The following is a 19379-nucleotide window of genomic DNA, read 5'->3' on the forward strand; positions in this document are numbered from 1 at the left end:
ATTAGCAGGAAATGTGCGTTTACCTTGTCATCATTTAGCATTGCTGTATTTCTGTTTTGACAACAACAACAAAAAAGCAACTGTACGTCTGAAGCGACTGGACGACAAAATCAGCGGACATCTAATCCACTTATGGACTGTGATGTGGATTTTAAACCTTTTTAAAGCTCTGAGGTTGAGTTATCACACAAATATGGCGGTTGTGGAGATTGTTTTGACAAAAAAAAAAAAAATCAAAAAATACTGTATGATTTAAAACAAAAACACACTTGAATGTTTACAGTGTTAAAAAGACAGATAATTGTCTTATAACTGGGTCATTATTTGCTGCAGACCACAGCGCACTCTGGTGGTCACAATCTAACAGCGTGTGTGTGTGTCTCACAGACCGAGCGTGATTCTAGGCTAGGGCAGCGACTAGCTTAATATAATAAATGTTTTTTCTTCTTCTTTTTTGTGTTTTGTCCGTTGGCACCCAGTTGTGCAACACTGCCACCTTCTGCTCTGGAGGCCTGGACCTAACGATCCCCATCGTAAAGTGTAAAAGGGTACCGGTCTGTTGTGGGAAGTAACCTGTGATGAACCCGGATTCCATCTAGGAGGCGCCTTTGTGTCGCGGGCACATCCTCTCTCCTGTTAGCACTCCTCACACAGAGGGACTTGGTCTTCTGGCTCCTCTTTGTCTCTCGTCTTTGCCACATTTGATCTTTTTTTTTTCTTGCAGATTCAACACTTTGCGTCTGTCAGCACTCGGTTTGTGCTGGTCCCTCTGGGCCAAAGCGCTCGCCTGCTTGCGTGCAGGAACCATGTCGGTTCCACCTGCACGCTGTGACTCGCAGCTGCTGGACTTCGTCTTGTCGACTGTTTGACTGCCTGAGCCCTGAGACCGGCTCACACACAAAGTCGTCTTTGCATACCAGCACCATATCTGGTGCGACTTCTGCCCGCTGTCGTACCGCCGTCCCCGCCGTGGAAACTCCAAACGTATTGTTTGTCCCTCTGTTGATTTATTATCCCAAACCCTGTCACCCCCCTTCGGGGTTCTTTGCCCCTGAGACGTCTTTATTAACTCTGAACAAGCACTGATGAGTGTCACAGGACACACACGACCAACACGCTAATATCAACCGCTTTGAGTGCATAAATTACGTGTTTGATTGTAAATATTTTATCTGGATAGTGCCCAAGCTACATTTTAGCAGGCTAGCTAACCTAGCCTACAGGCTACATCCTGCTTCTAGGAGACGACGTTCACTTATCGCCATATTGGACAGAAACAAAACGCTGGAACATAACATTAACATTTTCTGATTTCATTGAAACAACAGGAACGTATGAATCATCAAATGCTAGCAGATGAGAAAAGGATGCTAACCAAAACAAGCTATTCGACACAGTGTTGTTGGTGTGTTTGTTCCCATCTAGGCCTGTTAGCATGACGTTAGCGTCAGGGCCGAGATAAACAATTACAGTGGGCTAGGCTAAGTGCTTAGCTAGGCTATATGAAGTATTCATAATAAAGTGCCATTATTAACCGCCGCCTGCTAACAGCGGATTGTAATCTGATTTGTGACGGATTGTATTTCTTGTCTGCTGGGATTTGTCAGGTTTTTGAAGCTGCTGTTCGTGGCGTCATGTGCAGGCGCCGGCGTGTGCTGGCTCTGTGGTTTGGACCCTTGATAATGTGGTTGAGGTGATGGCAGGACGGCCGACGCTGGGTAACGTGTGTCTGAGCTGAACTTGTGGTTTTGGGTTTTTACGTGCAGCTGTGGTTGAGGGCGTGACGACAGACGTCATCTGAGACACAGCGGGACGTTTGTTCCAGCCGCTCAGCACACAGAGAACACGGTGAAAAGATGTTTTTAGTATTCCAGTTCACTCCGGTTCTGGTTCAGATGTTCTTCTTTTTCATTCTGGTGAAGAAGAACGTCAGAGTTTGTTCATCAGGTTTCTTTTGACTCTTTTCAGCTTCGATTTGCATTTTGTTTGTGTGTGTGTGTGTGTGTGTGTGTGTGTGTGTGTGTGTGTGTGTGTGTGTGTGTGCGCGCTGCCTCTTCAGACCCTCTGAGGGGCCCACGGGCCTGAGCACAAACAGCTTCACAGACTTTCAGAACCAGTTCAGTATGGAAATCATTTTCACTTAAGATCTGCAAAAACATTTTCAGTTTTGGAGCCAAAGTCCAGTTGATCTGAGAGAAGAATCAAACCGGCTTTTGGCTCAAGCTGACGCTGAAAAAGGTTTGAAACGTGGCTCAGCGGAGCCGCTGGAACAGATTCAACCTTTGGGTGTCTGGAGACGCGGCGAGTATATTTACCTGATCTGCAGCTGGCTTAGAACTCCAAAGTTAGGCAGCAATTAGCCTGAAGCTGCTGGATTACAGGCTGTTTGTGCAGCTGCAGGGCTCACAGTCACCACAGGGGGCGCTCTGACCTCTGACCCCGTCCCGTCACAGTCCTGTGTGATCTGGACAGCTGTTCCGCTCAGGTTTTTTCCACTGGTTAATGAGTTAAAGAGGCAACGTGACAAAAAAAAAAAAACACCAAACGTTGTTGGTTAAACATCAAATATTTTACAGAAAAACGTGTCACATGACGCGAAGTCAACCTGCTGACAGGAAGAGTAAGAGCTAAAGTAATCACATTACTTTACATGACATCAAAACATTCACAATGATTCAACATCTCCAGTTTAATACAGAAACATTAACAGCGGCACCGCAAGCTTTGTAGGTCAGAGGTCACCAACACTGCTCCTGGAGGTCACCCAAACTTTACGTCTGAAACTCTCTTGGCTCCACCCACTGCTTATTAGTGCATATTTAATGTCAAATTGTACACGCCAGCCGTCATTTGCTGTAGTACGTAGAGAAAGTAAGCGAGCGAGTATCACCTTACCTGACCTTTGACCTGGATGTTCACGTATGCAGCAAACATTTCTTTTTTGCAGCAACAGATATAAAAAAAAAACTACTCCTGATTTTTTTTTTTTTTTGGTCTTTTTTTTTTTATCCAGGAAGTTCTTGGTGCCAGATGCATCTTGGGATATCGTCATGTGATCAGTTTGTGTGCTATAGCAATCAATCGTCCGGGTATCGATTAGTGCAAAACACAACCTGAGTATTCAGACATCCTGTGGACTGTGAGTGTGTTATAATGTGGCCTCAGTCGGGTGCTCAGCCAATCAGGAACGAGCTAACACTAGAGGAGTAGCAGGTACAGATGGACAGGGCAGGTGACCACGAGCAGCAGAGTTCGTGACCTCTGAAGTAAATAGTCTACAGTTAAGGAGGCAGCTAGCATGCTACATTAGCGATAGCAGGGCCGACAGTTCAGAAGTATCAGTTTGCAGATACTGTCGGTCCAACACGCTGCGCGAACGAGCTCCTTCATTACAAAGCTGTTCTAAAATAGATTTATTTTTTAATATGGGTAGCAACCATGCACCAAAATTAGCAGACTGTCTAACCTCACTCATGGTGAGCCAAGCGGCTCCAACTAGCTTAGCTAACCAAACAGCTAGCTTGCTACCACGGACGTGCCATGACCCAAAGGTCAAGATCAAAAGTAATAATTATGAATTTAGTTGTCAGCAGGATAAAGGAGAGGAGTCATGATGGAGGGATGCACTCGTCTGAGTTCCCTCTTAGTTACCATCAGAAGTCAAATACAGAATGTCAGGAATAAACAAAAACAATCAGGCCAGTTGGGTGCAGACGGTGAACAAAAAGGTGGAAATAATTCAGAGAGGCTGACGTCAAACACAAGGTTCAGATGATTTAGTTGAAGGTGAACTTTGAGGAAACATCTGGGTCGTGGCCCTCACGGTGGCGCGGCGCAGCCTCTTCTTCTACAGTCCGTCTTCATCCTGCAGCAGAAAAAACAGCACCTTCATGCTGATGGAGAGTCTGTGAGGGCTGTTAATGAACGCCGGCGACTCGTTAACGTGAGAGGAATCTGGCAGGCGTGGACGCCGCCCACGTGGTTAAACGGTGACCCATCAAACCTCACCTAGCTTCTTCACGGTCCTCAACAGAGGGCTGGGATTTTTTTTTTAATTGATTTTACTGAAGGAGCCTTTTCACCCACGTCTTTTGTCACATTTGTCACCGAACGTGTGTAAAATTTAAAATTTGGCACCTCGTGTTTTAGCCGCTGTTTTCAGTCAGAAACAAAGTAAGAATTCTTACAAACCGACAGCTGCAAGTTTCCTGTTTAGTGTCACTACAATCCCAGAAATCCGTATAAACCTCCTTAACAAAACTGAATCACAATGCTAGCTTCAGCTTCAATCGGGGGCGGAGCCAGATTAAAGGCAGCCACACACGATGAGGTCATGCGTTAAAATTCGCCCGTAGTGAAGAATCCATCATACTTTATGGTTAAAACGTTACAACTTTTTGAAGCCTCAGCAGACTCCAGGCTCGATGTGCATGTGCACGTGTTTTTGGGTAGCGGGGGGCGGTCCTTCACCCACCTGCTTGCTCTCTCGACAGTCTCCGCAGAAGCAGCCCAGGCAGCCGTTGACCACTTGGATGCCACAGAGGATCAGCTGCAGCAGACCCACGCCCAGCAGGATGGAGAAGAGGACCACGTGCCACATCACCACATTCTTCGGGTACTCACACTCGCCCCACCTGTCCTGGTTCATCAGGTAGCTCTCATTGGTCCTGTGAGGGACAGAAGGTCTGAGCACAAACACGCTGATCTGATCTGAAGAACAGGAGTCCACTGTTGGTCCTTCTCTTGGTTTTCTTCGAGTTTGCACTAAGTCCCCTTTAAAAACAGACCATGTGATTCTTCCGGCTGCTCCCACTGGTTCAGGAACCCCAGTGGATCCGGTACAGATCCTGCTCATGTTTTATTTGACACAAGTTAAATGCTGGATGTTCTTCCCGGTGTGGATTTAGCTTCAGGTGAGAAAATTACATGTAAAATGCTAAAGATGGTTTAAGTGTGTCCCTGTTGGGCCCCTCCCCACCCCCCCTTATTCCCCCACACTGTAGCTTTAAATGATATTTCTAGATAAACAATAATCACTACGTCCAGTTTATGAATCTGCTTCTGTCTCTTTGTGGAACTACGTGATGCCTCTTTGAAAACCTGCAGCAGATAGAGGAGGAAGTGAAGGTTGGTAGGAGGAACTGGGCCCTTTGACCCAGGTGACCCCGTGCACTCTAATGACCTCCGTAACTCCTAACAATGAGCTGCTCGGCCGCTTCACACATCTACAGATCTTAAATTCTGTGCACACTCAGAAACCTCTCAGCTGATACTTCAGAGGCAGAAAAGCCGCGTCGTGTCTTTTTGCAGCCTGCCACCTGCTGGGCATGGATGGTATTGCGGTGTTTCTTTTGATATGGTGTTCATGTGTTGATTGTAAACCCTTCATTCTGAAACACTGTGTGACCTCTGTGACCTGTGTAACCTGAGGCGGCCTATTTTAAGGCGACACTCACGGGTTGTTCTCAAACGGGTACGTCCACTGGTTCTCGGCCGTCCTGCACTTCGGTCCGACTGCCAGAGCCGCAGAGGCCACGCTGGTGCAGTAAATGGCCCCGATCACCCCGAACACCGAGCAGAAGACCGAGTTCAGCATCTACAGGACACAAAGTCAGGACACACGCTCCAAAAAAACAAAAAAATCTTCAGCAAGACGACTCAAATAAATTGAGCAGAAGAATTCACCAGGTTTTGGTTTTGATTGGGACGTGGATTAATTTAGTTTTTCTCTTGATTAGTTTGGGGGTTTTTTCCACATTGTGTTCAGTTACTCAGCTCATTATAACTACAGTGATCAGAAGATTCAGTCTTTGGATTTTGGTGTTGATCAGGATGCCGCTGTGGATTCAGCTGTGGTTGTTATTATTATTCATTTATTTTTAATGTTTCTTTGTATTACATGAGGCCATTCTTGGACATTTTTCAGCCTCTGTTATTTTATTTTTTTTACTATGTGTGTCAGAGGTAACGTTTGGTTTTGGAATCACGCTTGTGTACAAAATAACTTTGAATTGGACGAGAAAATTTTCACCAAACTGGGACAGAAGAGTCTTTGGTTTTGTGTGTGTGTGTGTGTGCGTGTTTTGGAACAGATGTTTCTGTGTAGGCTCTCAGTTGTCCAGGTGATTTCCATAGTAGAGAAGCTTGAATCTTCGACTGGACTGGGTTACTTGATGTGAGGACGTTTCGCTTCAAAGCGCAGAAGCTTCCTCAGCTAAAATTCTTGCTCTGGTGGTCTGATTTCTGTCTTGACTCTTGTAGAGAAGAATAAACCAGAAGCCGACAAAAGCTGGAGTTTTTTTAACATAACCAGACCCCTCCTACCGAGAGGCTGACTGCTATAGGCTAGTGACTAAACAATAGCTCTAATTAGCACCTATTGTGCTCTAGTTAGCACTCTCCTAATGACAGGACGGAAGCCTCCCCTGATGGCTCCCTTGATGACTCTCTCCTGATGACGTGAATGACTCATTACCATGAACAAAAGACTGAAACTGCTTTGACCTGAGTACCCCATTGTAAATAGGGGACAAAGCGTGTCTGAGACCCGCTCCACAGTTGAGGCTGGGTTTCAACTGTTTTACAAATAATGCTTCCTTGATCCCTCTCTCAAACCATTTCTTCTCTCTGGCTAAGATTTTAACTTCCTTGTCCTCAAACGTGTGGTTAGTGTCTTTAAGGTGGAGATGAACTGCAGACTGAGGTCCACTGGCGACCTCTCTGCGGTGCTGGTATAGCCTCTTGTGTAAAAGTTGCTTTGTTTCACCTATGTAGTGTTCATTACAGTTTTCCTGACATCTGATAGAATACACTACATTGCTCTGTTTGTAACTAGGGATCCTGTCCTTAGGGTGAACTAATTTCTGTCTCAAGGTGTTGACTGGTTTAAAGTAAACTGGGATTTTGTGCTATCTGAAGATCCTCTGTAGTTTTTTCCCTACTCCTGCTAAATAAGGGAGAGACACTCCTCTTCTTCTTGTCTACGTCTCCTGTTTATCTGGTCTCTTTGTTTTCTGGGACTTCTGCACTTTGTCCATGGACCATCGTGGGTACCCATGATTTTGTTCAAATCATTTTTGTTTTGATTTTGTTCAAAATGTACAAAATCAAGGACCTACAGCTGGAGGCAGATGAAACTATGGTGTCATTTGATGTGACTTCGTTGTTCACCTGCATCTCCACCGCTGAGGCCGTCTCAGCTGTGAGGCAGAGACTGCTGGAAGATGTGTCTCTACCTGAAAGGACCAAATTCACACCAGACCACATCTGACAACTCTTGGAGATCTGTCTTAACACCACGTATTTCCTGTTTAGGGGGAATTACTACAGGCAGATTCATAGTTGTGCGATGGGGTCTCCGGTATCCCCCATTGTGGCCAATCTGTACATGGAGCGAGTGGAGAAGACAGCCTTAACGTCTTTCACGGGCATCTCTCCCAGTCGCTGGTTCAGATATGTTGATGACACATGGGTTAAAATCAAGCAACAGGAGGTCAAGGACTTTACAGAACACATCAACTCGGTGGACTCCAATATCAAGTTCACACGTGAGGATGCCAGAAACAACCATTTAGCCTTCTTGGACTGTGATGTTACGACTGGAGAGAACAGGCAGCTCCAGACAGGGGTTTACAGAAAACCCACTCACACTGACCAATATCTGCTCTTTGGCTCAAACCACCCCCTTGAACACAAGCTCGGGGTGATCAGGACTCTTCAACACAGAGCCCTACAGGTGCCCACAACTGCAGAGGGAAGGGCTAAAGAACAACAACTTGTATGGAAAGCCCTCACAGTATGTGAGTACCTACGATGGTCCCTGGACAAAGTGCAGAAGTCCCAGAAAACAAAGAGACCAGATAGACAGGAGACGGAGACAAGAAGAAGAGGAGGGTCTCTCCCTTATTTAGCAGGAGTAGGGGAAAAACTACAGAGGATCTTCAGACAGCACAAAATCCCAGTTTACTTTAAACCTGTTAACACCTTGAGACAGAAATTAGTTCACCCTAAGGACAGGATCCCTAGTTACAAACAGAACAATGTAGTGTATTATATCAGATGTCAGGAAAACTGTAATGAACACTACATAGGTGAGACGAAGCAACTTTTACACAAGAGGCTATACCAGCACCGCAGAGAGGTCGCCAGTGGACCTCAGTCTGCAGTTCATCTCCACCTTAAAGACACTAACCACACGTTTGAGGACAAGAAAGTTAAAATCTTAGCCAGAGAGAAGAAATGGTTTGAGAGAGGGGTCAAGGAGGCATTCTTTGTGAAACGTTTGAAACCCAGCCTTAACTGGGGAGGGGGTCTCAGACACGCTTTATCCCCTGTTTACAATGGGGTACTGAGGTCAAAGCAGTTTCAGTCTTTTGTTCATGGTAATGAGTCATTCACGTCATCAGGAGAGTCATCAAGGGAGCCATCAGGGGAGGCTTCCATCCCATCATTAGGAGAGTGCTAACTAGAGCACAATAGGTGCTAATTAGAGCTATTGTTTAGTCACTAGCCTATAGCAGTCAGCCTCTCGGTAGGTGGGCTCTGGTTGGGTTAAAAAACTCCAGCTTTTGTTGGCTTCTGGTTTATTCTTCTCTACAAGAGTCAAGACAGAAGTCAGACTACCAGAGCAAGAATTTTAGCTGAGGAAGCTTCTGTGATTTGAAGCGAAACGTCCTCACGTCAAGCAACCCAGTCCAGTCGAAGATTCAAGCTTCTCTACTATTTTGGAACAGATCATTCAAAGGTCAAAGGTCAAGGTTGTCAAAATTATGCTCTGTAAATCATAATTTCCACTGACCTGACTGGAGATGATGTAAAGCTTTTTTTCAGTCAGTTGTAATCAGTTGATATGAATGATATATTGATAATTTATTCCAAAATATCATTCAGTATTACACACTGATTCCTTTCAGTCATGTATGTGAGACATGTGCAGTTCTTTCAAAGTATCAAAATGCTTCTTTCACTTTATTATAACTGATAACTGAGATATTAACCAATAATTAAAGTCATAATTTCAGATCTTGGGAGATATGGTGTTTCACTTGTGATAAAAAAAAATTGTGAGATTACATAACTGTAAAAATGTCCAGGAGCAGATTGATGAGTTTTTACTTTACTTTGTGATTGTTCTCTGCATGATGTCAGCAGGCAGATGAATGTTTACAGCACAAATGATTAATATGCATGATTAAATTAAATTAAATTTCTCTGGAAAAACTCCTTTGGTGGAGTACATGTAACTCTGCAGAGTTTTTAGAGCAGTGGATCTGATTTTGTGTGTATTTTGATGTGTCCTCTCCCGTTATTATGGAAATGGAGCAAATATCCAGGTCCTAGAAGTCATCAAAGGACTTTACTCACCCGGCAACGGTTGCCACAACAACCTTTTCCACAGCAACCTTTGCCCCCCGCCCTGATAGCGGAGCAGCTCGGGCACAGCATCTACGAGCAAAAAAATAAATAAATAAATCAGTGAAAGTTTAGGTCAAATCTCAGTGGACGAACTAAAGAGATAGAAACACAGTCTAAGGTGATTAAAATAAAAGATTTAAATCACAAACCCCGACTCTGCTCAGCTGTGATTTCAAACAAAAAAATCTCCCCGTCTGATCAGCTGGTTAGATTAATCATTTCTTAATAATCGACTCGGTGGCTCCGGGTTGGTGCGAGCAAACATCAGCAAAACAATGAGGTCTTTGTGTCTTGATTCAGGAAAACCAGGGGATATTTTCCTGAACGTTCTCCTTAAAGACTCTGTGACATGCATTTAAAAATAAAAAAATCTAACTTTAATGTTTAAATTTATTTGGGGCTTAAAAAAAATCCACAAAATCACAATTCTGCAGCTGTTCAAGCAGACGTTCTTCAGCTAAAAAACAAAATTTAAATAACTTATTTCAGACTTCTGGGAGACACGCCCACTTTCCGGCAGAGGGGGCGTGACAAACAGCCGCTCCTTCTCATTTAAAGAAACGGGTGCAAAAACAAGTTATTTCAACAACATTTTTTTTTTTTCATCGCCTCAACATCGATGAGGAATCTTTGGGTAGAAAAGGAAAGTTTGAACTCACCTGCTGCACTTGCAGAAAATAAAGTTTTCTATGAGTTATATTGGCAGCACGGTGGCTTAGTGCTTAGAACTGATGCCTCACAGCAAGAAGGTCATGGGTTCAATTCCCGTGTGGGAATCTGTGTCTCCCTGTGTTTGTGTGGGTTTCCTCCGGGTGCTCCGATTTCCTCCCACATCCAAAGACATGCAGGTTAGATGGACTGGAAACTTTAAATTGTCCGTAGGTGTGACTGTTTGTTTGTCTCTATGTGTCCCTGTGACAGACTGGCGTCCTCTCCAGGGTGAACTCCGCCTCATGCCCTATGACTGCTAGGATAGGCCCCACCCACTGTGACCCTAATTGGAGTGAGTGGGTATAGAAAAAAGATGTTGTATAATATTTATATCTTGTTCTGTTACATTAAATGGAACATTGTAGATATTAAATTTATAATGGCACACATTTTTTTCTTAAAATTCAGAATGAAATATTTGAAATGTTTTGAAAATTTATTACCAGTGTGAGAATTTAAAATTGATGTATTGGATTTTAGATCAATGTATTTATAACTGTTAGTCACCAAACAGTCCATGTTATTCAAGCTGCAGTGAGAAAATTAATTTTAAAACATTCCAGTAACCTGACTTTTAAAAATAGCCAAGAATGAAAAGAATTACAAAGAATCCAATAAACAAAGAAATTAGGTTTCTCAGGTTTATGGGTCACATTAATGAGGAAAAAAAACATGTTTTCTTTGGTTTTTCACAGATGAGATTACTCACAAAGACGCCGCCTCCGATCAGGCCACCCATCAGCCAGACCTGCAGGGACACCTGGTCGCTCTCCAGCTGCTGGCCGTCCGGAAAGAAGAGCAGCAGGTTGGAGATGATGCAGATGAAGGCTGAAGGCAGCAGGATCAGACCCACCAGGCGGGCGCACTTCCCCGTGCAACACATGGCTTCAAAGACAAACTAAAGTGGTCCCAAAACGAGCCCAGGTGTCTCCCGGTTGACCGCACTGTCACAGGCGAGCGTGTCGATTGACAGCTGCAGCAGGAAGCAGAGCCAGAACAAAGGTGAAATCATGATGTCACCTGCAATCTGATTTGGAATCTCAGTGAGATAAAAAAAAGTCCTCCTCTTGAGGCCACAGAGTCATTTTTTTTCCACAAATCCTGAGGATGACACAAAAGAAAACATAATGTGGATCAATAAGAGAGAAAGAGGAGCTGAATGTGTGCATATTTACTTACATGGCCTTTGAACCCTGTTAATAATTATATCAGTCGTTTATTCTGTTTATGACCTGCAAACACAGGCGAGGGTTTGACATCCGGCACTGCCCAAGAAAAGCAACGTCATCTTAATCCTGAAGTTTAAGACAAACAGAGAATGTGTCAAATTATCAGCATTATTAGTTAAATAAGTGGATCCAAAAATGATGCTGAATGCCTTTAGGATGATTCTTCTTCACGCCACTTGTTGCTGGTCCTATTTATTTGGTCAAATTCCAAAATCCTCCTGTTGTCCGAAAGTTTGTGCTACATGAATGTAAATTCTGTTCAATTTTGATTTCAGTCTTCTCAGTTTGTCTCACGAGACCGGCGTTGTTGTTTCAGCCAATCAGGTGACGGCGTGCTGCTGTCACTGAACCTGGTGTCCTTGCATCTTTAAAAGTTAACAAATCACAGGATTACACATCTGCAATGACAGGCAAGTCCTCCTCTCTGCTTTAAACTTTGATTCTTCACTTCTTTTTAAAATCCGTTTTGAAACGTGACCTTTCCTGAATGTGCACTTTGATTTGTTCTTTTTTTTTCTGTGTTATTTTCTGCAGATAAAGTTAAAGAGCTCGTTTCAAAGTGCCTGGAGGCCCGGGACCTGGCATACTGCCCCTACAGCCGCTTCCCTGTCGGTGCAGCCGTCCTGACGGCAGATGGCGCTGTAGTTACAGGTAACGGCCACAGCAGCGTCAGTTAGCGGCAGCACAAACAAGAGCACAAAATCCTCTGTACAGTGATTTAAAATGCACACAAACAGTATAAAAACAAGTAAATTTACACACAAGCCATAAGAAATAAAAGATAACTACAAAGGTCCGCTTTTTAAAGCCAGACTAGTGTTGCCAGATCATCTTACGTTTGACTTTTTAGCTATTTTTTAATTTTTTTTTTTTTTTTTTTTTTTTTTAGTCCTTCTGGGTATTTGCTGCCAATCTCCAGTTGCTTATTTTGGAGAGCCAGTGTGCTTCTTTTGGCCTTATTTTCACAGACGTGGCTGCTTGTTTCACATGAGATCTGGCAACACTCCCAGGGGAAGCAATGTAACTGAAGGTTTGGATTTAAAGCTGCAGAAACAGCAGTTTGTATATATATATATATATATATATATATATATATATATATATATATATATATATATATATATATATATATGGAGAAATTGATGTAAAACCATAAACAAAATAATTCTTAAACGTTGATTTCATGATAAGGGAGACTTCAGAACAGCTGCACATGAGCTCTTTCTGTAATTTTACATGTGAGTGTTGAATTATTGAAGATGTGTGTGTTTTCAGGCTGTAACGTGGAGAACGCCTCCTACGGGCTGACGGTGTGTGCCGAGCGCACGGCCATCCAGAGGGCCGTGGCTGAAGGTCACCGAGGCTTCCGTGCCCTTTGTGTGACATGGTGAGGCTGAGAGACGGCTCCACAGTCACACTCGATACCACACGTTCTCATGCTTCTCTCCTCTCTCTAGTGATGTCAGCGACCAGTTTGTTGGTCCGTGTGGAGCGTGCAGACAAGTTCTCCTGGAGGTGAGGAGCACAAAGCAGAAGATTCTGCTGCAGATGAGCGACATGTGAAGTACATTTGCATCACCATCTTTCTCTCTGTCACCAGTTCGGCTCAGACTGGATTATTTACCTGACCAAACCAGACGGATCTTATAAAGAAACCAGCCTCCGTGACCTGCTGCCTCTCCCTTTCTCACCAGCTCTCCTGACAAACCAGTGAAGCAACAACACAAACTGAAACCCTCATATTCAGCCCACGAGGTGAAGTGTACTACAGCAGTATTATTATGAATATTATCAGTCTTCAAAATACTAAATGACAAACATCTTCTTCTTCTTAATGTGTGTGATGTGATGATGCCTGATACACACGACTGAAACATTAAAGGAGAAACCTGAATAAACGAGTGGAGAAACACAACAAATACAAAAACTCAGTGACTGCTGCTGAATGTGTGTGTGTTGGGGGGGGGGGGGCATTATTGTTATAACTGCCTTCATAGCCATTTGATAATACAACCCCTGGCAAAAATGATGGAATCACCGTCCTCGGAGGATGTTCATTCAGTTGTTTAATTTTGTAGAAAAAAGCAGATCACAGACATGACACAAAACTAAAGTCATTTCAAATGGCAACTTTCTGGCTTTAAGAAACACTATAAGAAATCAATAAAAAAAAGATTGTGGCAGTCAGTAACGGTTACTTTTTTAGACCAAGCAGAGGGAAAAAATATGGAATCACTCAATTCTGAGGAAAAAATTATGGAATCACCCTGTAAATTTTCATCCCCAAAACTAACACCTGCATCAAATCAGATCTGCTCGTTAGTCTGCATCTAAAAAGGAGTGAACACACCTTGGAGAGCTGTTGCACCAAGTGGACTGACATGAATCATGGCTCCAACACGAGAGATGTCAATTGAAACAAAGGAGAGGATTATCAAACTCTTAAAAGAGAGTAAATCATCACGCAGTGTTGCAAAAGATGTTGGTTGTTCACAGTCAGCTGTGTCTAAACTCTGGACCAAATACAAACAACATGGGAAGGTTGTTAAAGGCAAACATACTGGTAGACCAAGGAAGACATCAAAGCATCAAGACAGAAAACTTAAAGCAATATGTCTCAAAAATCGAAAATGCACAACAAAACAAATGAGGAACGAATGGGAGGAAACTGGAGTCAACGTCTGTGAGCGAACTGTAAGAAACCGCCTAATGGAAATGGGATTTACATACAGAAAAGCTAAACAAAAGCCATCATTAACAGCTAAACAGAAAAAAAAACAAGGTTACAATGGGCTAAGGAAAAGCAATCGTGGACTGTGGATGACTGGATGAAAGTCATATTCAGTGATGAATCTCGAATCTGCATTGGGCAAGGTGATGATGCTGGAACTTTTGTTTGGTGCCGTTCCAATGAGATTTATAAAGATGACTGCCTGAAGAGAACATGTACATTTCCACAGTCATTGATGATATGGGGCTGCATGTCAGGTAAAGGCACTGGGGAGATGGCTGTCATTACATCATCAATAAATGCACAAGTTTACGTTGATATTTTGGACACTTTTCTTATCCCATCAATTGAAAGGATGTTTGGGGATGATGAAATCATTTTTCAAGATGATAATGCATCTTGCCATAGAGCAAAAACTGTGAAAACATTCCTTGCAAAAAGACACATAGGGTCAATGTCATGGCCTGCAAATAGTCCGGACAAGGCTCCAACCTGCAAAGCTGATCTGGCAACAGCAATCAGAGAAAGTTGGAGCCAGATTGATGAAGAGTACTGTTTGTCACTCATTAAGTCCATGACTCAGAGACTGCAAGCTGTTAGAAAAGCCAGAGGTGGTGCAACAAAATACTAGTGATGTGTTGGAGCGTTCTTTTGTTTTTCATGATTCCATCATTTATTCCTCAGAATTGAGTGAGTCCATATTTTTCCCTCTGCTTGGTCTAAAAAAGTAACCGTTACTGACTGCCACAATTTTTTTTCCTGATTTCTTATAGTGTTTCTTAAAGCCAGAAAGTTGCCATTTGAAATGACTTTAGTTTTGTGTCATGTCTGTGATCTGCTTTTTTTTCTACAGAATTAAACAACTGAATGAACATCCTCCGAGGCCGGTGATTCCATAATTATTGCCAGGGGTTGTATTCATTACAACTTTTAATTTTATATATAGGCAGCATGGTGGGTTAGTGGTTAGCACTGCTGCCTCACACCAAGTATGTCATGGGTTTGATTCCCACCTGTGGCCTTTCTGTGTGGAGTTTGTGTGGGTTTCCTCCAGGTGCTCCACCTTCCTCCCACAATCCAACACATGCAGGTGAGGTGAACTGGAAACTTTAAACTGTCCATACTTGTGATGTGTTTGTTGGCTCCACCCCCGTGACCCTTAACCGGAGAAAGTGGGTATACAAAATGGATGTGTGTGTGTATATATATATCTATATGCCATTACTGCTATTTGATCATTTTCTTGATATAGATAATTGTAATATTATTTATTATTGTGAGAATTGTTACAATTTTGTTATTTTTGATAGAATATTATTTGTTTATTTTGTTGTCATGATGATGATTAAACACACACAGAACTAGATAATCTGGTGAGTTTTTATTTATCTATTTATTCCGATAGTTATTTAAATGGGGCTCCGTAGTTTGTACTCAGGCGGTAGTCGGTTGTGTCGATGACGTCTTGGCAGCTGAGTCACGTGATAAGAGTAGGCGGGGTCTGGTAGTTGTTTCCGGAAACATGGAGGCTGTCGTGAGTGATGTTGTTGCTCCTGAAGACCTTTTAGTAAGTTTTTTCTTCATCTCATTAAACTTTTAGTTTCGGCAGGATGAACATTTCAGTTCATAAATCCGAACATCGAGCCTGTGAGTCCTCGGTGACGTCAGTAAATGTCGGTGTTTTGATCATATGTGCGTCATGTAGCTAAATGCTAATTTAGCTCATCATGGTGACGATTTTTGGAACATTTTAGTCACTATTTATCTAAAAATGATAAAAATTAAGAAATAATAATAATGTCAAAATAAGGTTCCGGTGTTTCGTATGTAATTATTTGGCTCTTGTGTACAAATACCAAAATATAAAAGCTTATACTGAGTCAAAAAAAAAAATCAAAATCAATTTTATTTATACAGCGCCAAATCACAACAAACAGTTGCCCCAAGGCGCTTTATATTGAAGGCAAAAGCCATACAATAATTACAGAAAAACCCCAACGGTCAAAACGACCCCCTGTGAGCAAGCACTTGGTGACAGTGGGAAGGAAAAACTCCCTTTTAACAGGAAGAAACCTCCAGCAGAACCAGGCTCAGGGAGGGGCAGTCTTCTGCTGGGACTGGTTGGGGCTGAAGGAGAGAACCAGGAAAAAGACATGCTGTGGAGGGGAGCAGAGATCAATCACTAATGATTAAATGCAGAGTGGTGCATACAGAGCAAAAAGAGAAAGAAACACTCAGTGCATCATGGGAACCCCCCAGCAGTCTAAGTCTTTAAAGCTGTAACTGTTAATATAAAGAAAATGCAAAGTCAGTAAAATCTATAAACTGGAAAGTAACATAAAGTCACATCTTTTTTTTTTTTCTTTTTTTTTACATTGTAAACATCTTTTGTAAATATTGTGTGATTATTGTGAACACACTTTTTAACAAGACTCATTCACTCCTGAAGTTCTGGAGCTAAACCAAGGGGTGATGTGGTCCCAGCCATGCTTGGCAGCATTTTAAACAATTCAGCAAGTATTTTGTAATAGTGCGCTATGTGAGGGATACAATCAAATCAGATGATGTCATCTTTTTAGATTAGTTGAGATAGATGCATGTACTGTTTTCATCAGTGGTGGTTTTTCCTCTTTGGTGTTTGATCATAAAGACTGTTTGAAGGTCTTTATGATGTAGAAGATCTGGTCATTGCAGTATGCAGTGTTCTAATGCCAACAACAGATTACGTCATAGGATGCAATAGGAAAGAGAATGCATGTCCAAAACAGATGTGATGAATCAGAGATCTGCTCCAGTTAAAAAAAAAAAAAAAAAAAAAAACTCTCAAAAAGACATAGTAACTGGTGGATAATCCAGAGCTGCAGTACAGGAATGACCTCGGTTTGTAGCCCGTGATGTACTTTATTTGATTTGATGATCAGACACAAAGTCATTACGAGTGTGAAAATAGACATGAAGAACTATTTCTCCACAGCACTGCAATCATACTGAAACAAATGTAATAAACTCTATCAAATACGTGCAATAACACTTCAGAATGATAAGAGCTGTTTTCATGTCACTTATTTCAAATGTAAGCTCCGCCTCTACTGTCATTGTGAAATACTTTTATTTTGAAATTCGTTGAGGAACGTCAAAGTGACATGGAAAACAACAAAGAATCTTAAATGCTGGTCTTCAGTGTGCTTCTGTCTGCAGTTACTTCAGACTCAGTATTTCCAGGATGTTTGATCATATTTGGGTGAAAATTTAAAGATTTAAAAACAAGCATATTTTTAATTTATTTGTGTTTGATGATGAAGGTATTTTTGACATTTTGCTGCTTTTTTACATAATTATTGATGACAATACTGATGTGTAATTTTTTTTTTTTTTTTCCCAACAGAAATTTGAGAAGAAATACAACAATGAGCTGAAAAAAGGATCCGTGTCCAAAGACACAAAGTTTGAATACGCTTGGTGCCTGATTAGGAGCAAATACACGGATGACATTAAGAAGGGAATCGTGCTGCTGGACGGTGAGTCACTCAGAATGTGTTCACACTGAAGTGTGGAGCAAGTCGTTTCTGTTGCACACTTACAATGATTGTAATGAGATGATCTGCTTTTGCTTTGTTCTTGGTTGTTAATGTACAGATTGTTGTGCATTAAATAAAGTATTTAATACGTGTGATGTTGAGGGAATTATTTATTATTCATAATCCTGATAGAGGCCACAACACTTTCAAATTAAGACAACACTAGAAAATGATTACATATGCAAAAAACACCTGCATCAGTTCTACAAAAAAAAAAGGTCCTGCAGCAACGCTGGCGGGCCGTTCAGTGCGCAGCAGCGCTCTGGGCTACGGCACAGAGATAAGTAAATGAATTTATTTGTTGTTGATTTTACTCTTAATCTAGCTCTGTTTCATAATTTTATGTGTTGTGCACTGAGCAGACCGTCATGTGAATGCTGCTGGGTGGACACCTTTTTTTTTTTTATTGCTCATACTGACACTGTGTTGAGGAGCTTTTGTGCCACGTTATCAAAGGAAGAGACACTTTATCAATTTAAATTGTCACATGTGCTGCAGGGTGTGTTCTCGTCTTATTTGTTGGTGCAGAAACCTTGATTGTGGTGGGGGGGGATTTTTTTTTTGTATTTAGAGGTGACGCCTTGATGTTTTTCACCCTCTGTAGTTCCGTTTTCTCTGTGAGGGGGAAGCAGTGAATCTTGAATGAACACCTCTGGCACACATTGTCGTGATGGTTGTTGTCACGTATATTTACTGATTTGTTTCCAGTTTTCACACTTTAAAGTAATTGTGTCTTTCTGTTGCAGAGCTCGTTCACAAATCGACAAAAGACGACTCTCGGGACTACTTGTTCTACCTCGCAGTTGCGAACTACAGACTCAAAGTGAGGATTGTGGTCATTGAGACGCTGACTTTGGAGGTTTTGGACTTCATGTCCTCCTGGTTATTTAAATAAACGTGGCACTTTGATCCCTGCGTCTGTCTTTCGTCCTCAGGAGTATGAGAAGGCCCTGAAGTACGTGCGGACTCTGCTCAGGAATGAGCCGGGGAACAAGCAGGCCTTGGACCTGGAGACGCTCATCAACAAGGCCTTAAAGAAAGGTGAGCGAGCGCTGGCGCGTCTGGCGTGTGTTCGATGGCAGTCTGATGGATGATGTTCATTTGCGGTTTTCTAGATGGCTTGGTTGGCATGGCGATCATCGGTGGAATCGGCGTGGGAGTCCTTAGCTTGGCGACTCTCGTCGGCTTGGCGGTATCGAAGGGAGGTGCCAAATCCTAACCCGGATCTAAAACAGACACTGTCTCGGTGCCTCGACGTGCCGAAGAGGACTCACACCATAACTCCGCCCTCTTTATCCACTCAGACTTTATGGAGCGAGCGTGAACGTTTGAAGTTTATTTTACACTTCAGTGACATATTTTCACCTTTTATGTCGAGTGATATTCGCCACGTTCTGGGCATCACATCATTCCCCGTCTACTAACACGCTTTAACGTGTTGCTTTCTCTTTTTTTGTGTGTGCGAATAAATTTGAAAAGGGAGAAGAGCTGCAGTTTACTGTTTGTAGCGTTGTAATTGTTGCGCTCCTCGGAGATGGAGTTTAGCTTCGCCTACGCTGAGTGTTTGTTTTGCTGTTTGCTTGCCGTTTGTCCGAGCTGCTGTGGGTCCATTTTTTGAGATTGTAAAGTGACGATAACGGACTCGATGCGCGCTGAAAGTGACACCTTTTGATCTCTGGAAAATGGCGCTTCTTGTTTGAAATAAAAAGTGATTTT

General features: G+C 42.5%; 3 protein-coding genes across 3 annotated transcripts; 2 read left to right on the forward strand and 1 right to left on the reverse strand.

Moving 5' to 3' along the window:
- Nucleotides 1-3679: 3679 nt before the first annotated feature.
- Nucleotides 3680-11166, reverse strand: tm4sf5 (transmembrane 4 L six family member 5). Its single transcript, XM_034164589.1, has 5 exons — nucleotides 10835-11166; nucleotides 9364-9444; nucleotides 5457-5596; nucleotides 4475-4667; nucleotides 3680-3865 (listed from the first exon to the last, which is right to left on the reverse strand). Exons 1-5 carry the CDS (start codon nucleotides 11006-11008, stop codon nucleotides 3848-3850), a joined length of 606 nt encoding a protein of 201 aa, XP_034020480.1. The 5' UTR covers nucleotides 11009-11166; the 3' UTR covers nucleotides 3680-3847.
- Nucleotides 11167-11875: 709 nt separating this feature from the next.
- On the forward strand, nucleotides 11876-13264 carry zgc:103586 (the record flags this gene model as incomplete). Its single annotated transcript, XM_034164274.1, has 4 exons — nucleotides 11876-12005; nucleotides 12630-12741; nucleotides 12812-12869; nucleotides 12955-13264. Coding segments are annotated over 4 exons (414 nt in total), but the record flags the coding sequence as incomplete, so codon positions are not given.
- Nucleotides 13265-15564: 2300 nt separating this feature from the next.
- fis1 (fission, mitochondrial 1) lies at nucleotides 15565-19145 on the forward strand. The gene is made up of 5 exons (XM_034164588.1): nucleotides 15565-15652; nucleotides 17471-17603; nucleotides 18410-18486; nucleotides 18599-18704; nucleotides 18779-19145. Exons 1-5 carry the CDS (start codon nucleotides 15608-15610, stop codon nucleotides 18880-18882), a joined length of 465 nt encoding a protein of 154 aa, XP_034020479.1. The 5' UTR covers nucleotides 15565-15607; the 3' UTR covers nucleotides 18883-19145.
- Nucleotides 19146-19379: the final 234 nt, after the last annotated feature.

The sequence above is a fragment of the Thalassophryne amazonica genome, chromosome 23, assembly GCF_902500255.1.
Source record: "Thalassophryne amazonica chromosome 23, fThaAma1.1, whole genome shotgun sequence".
Lineage (NCBI taxonomy): Eukaryota > Metazoa > Chordata > Actinopteri > Batrachoidiformes > Batrachoididae > Thalassophryne > Thalassophryne amazonica.

What these genes read in the sequence shown, in the direction of transcription:
- tm4sf5 (XM_034164589.1), bottom strand. Translation starts at nt 11,008, where the DNA reads ATGTGTTGCACGGGGAAGTGCGCCCGCCTGGTGGGTCTGATCCTGCTG. An exon ending in TGATCGGAGGCGGCGTCTTT is followed by an intron (nt 9,445 to 10,834) that starts GTGAGTAATCTC and finishes TTTTGCTCGTAG; the next exon opens with ATGCTGTGCCCGAGCTGCTC. An exon ending in GTTGTGGCAACCGTTGCCGG is followed by an intron (nt 5,597 to 9,363) that starts GTGAGTAAAGTC and finishes TGTGTCCTGTAG; the next exon opens with ATGCTGAACTCGGTCTTCTG.
- fis1 (XM_034164588.1), top strand. Translation starts at nt 15,608, where the DNA reads ATGGAGGCTGTCGTGAGTGATGTTGTTGCTCCTGAAGACCTTTTA. An exon ending in GGGAATCGTGCTGCTGGACG is followed by an intron (nt 17,604 to 18,409) that starts GTGAGTCACTCA and finishes TTTCTGTTGCAG; the next exon opens with AGCTCGTTCACAAATCGACA. An exon ending in CAACAAGGCCTTAAAGAAAG is followed by an intron (nt 18,705 to 18,778) that starts GTGAGCGAGCGC and finishes GCGGTTTTCTAG; the next exon opens with ATGGCTTGGTTGGCATGGCG.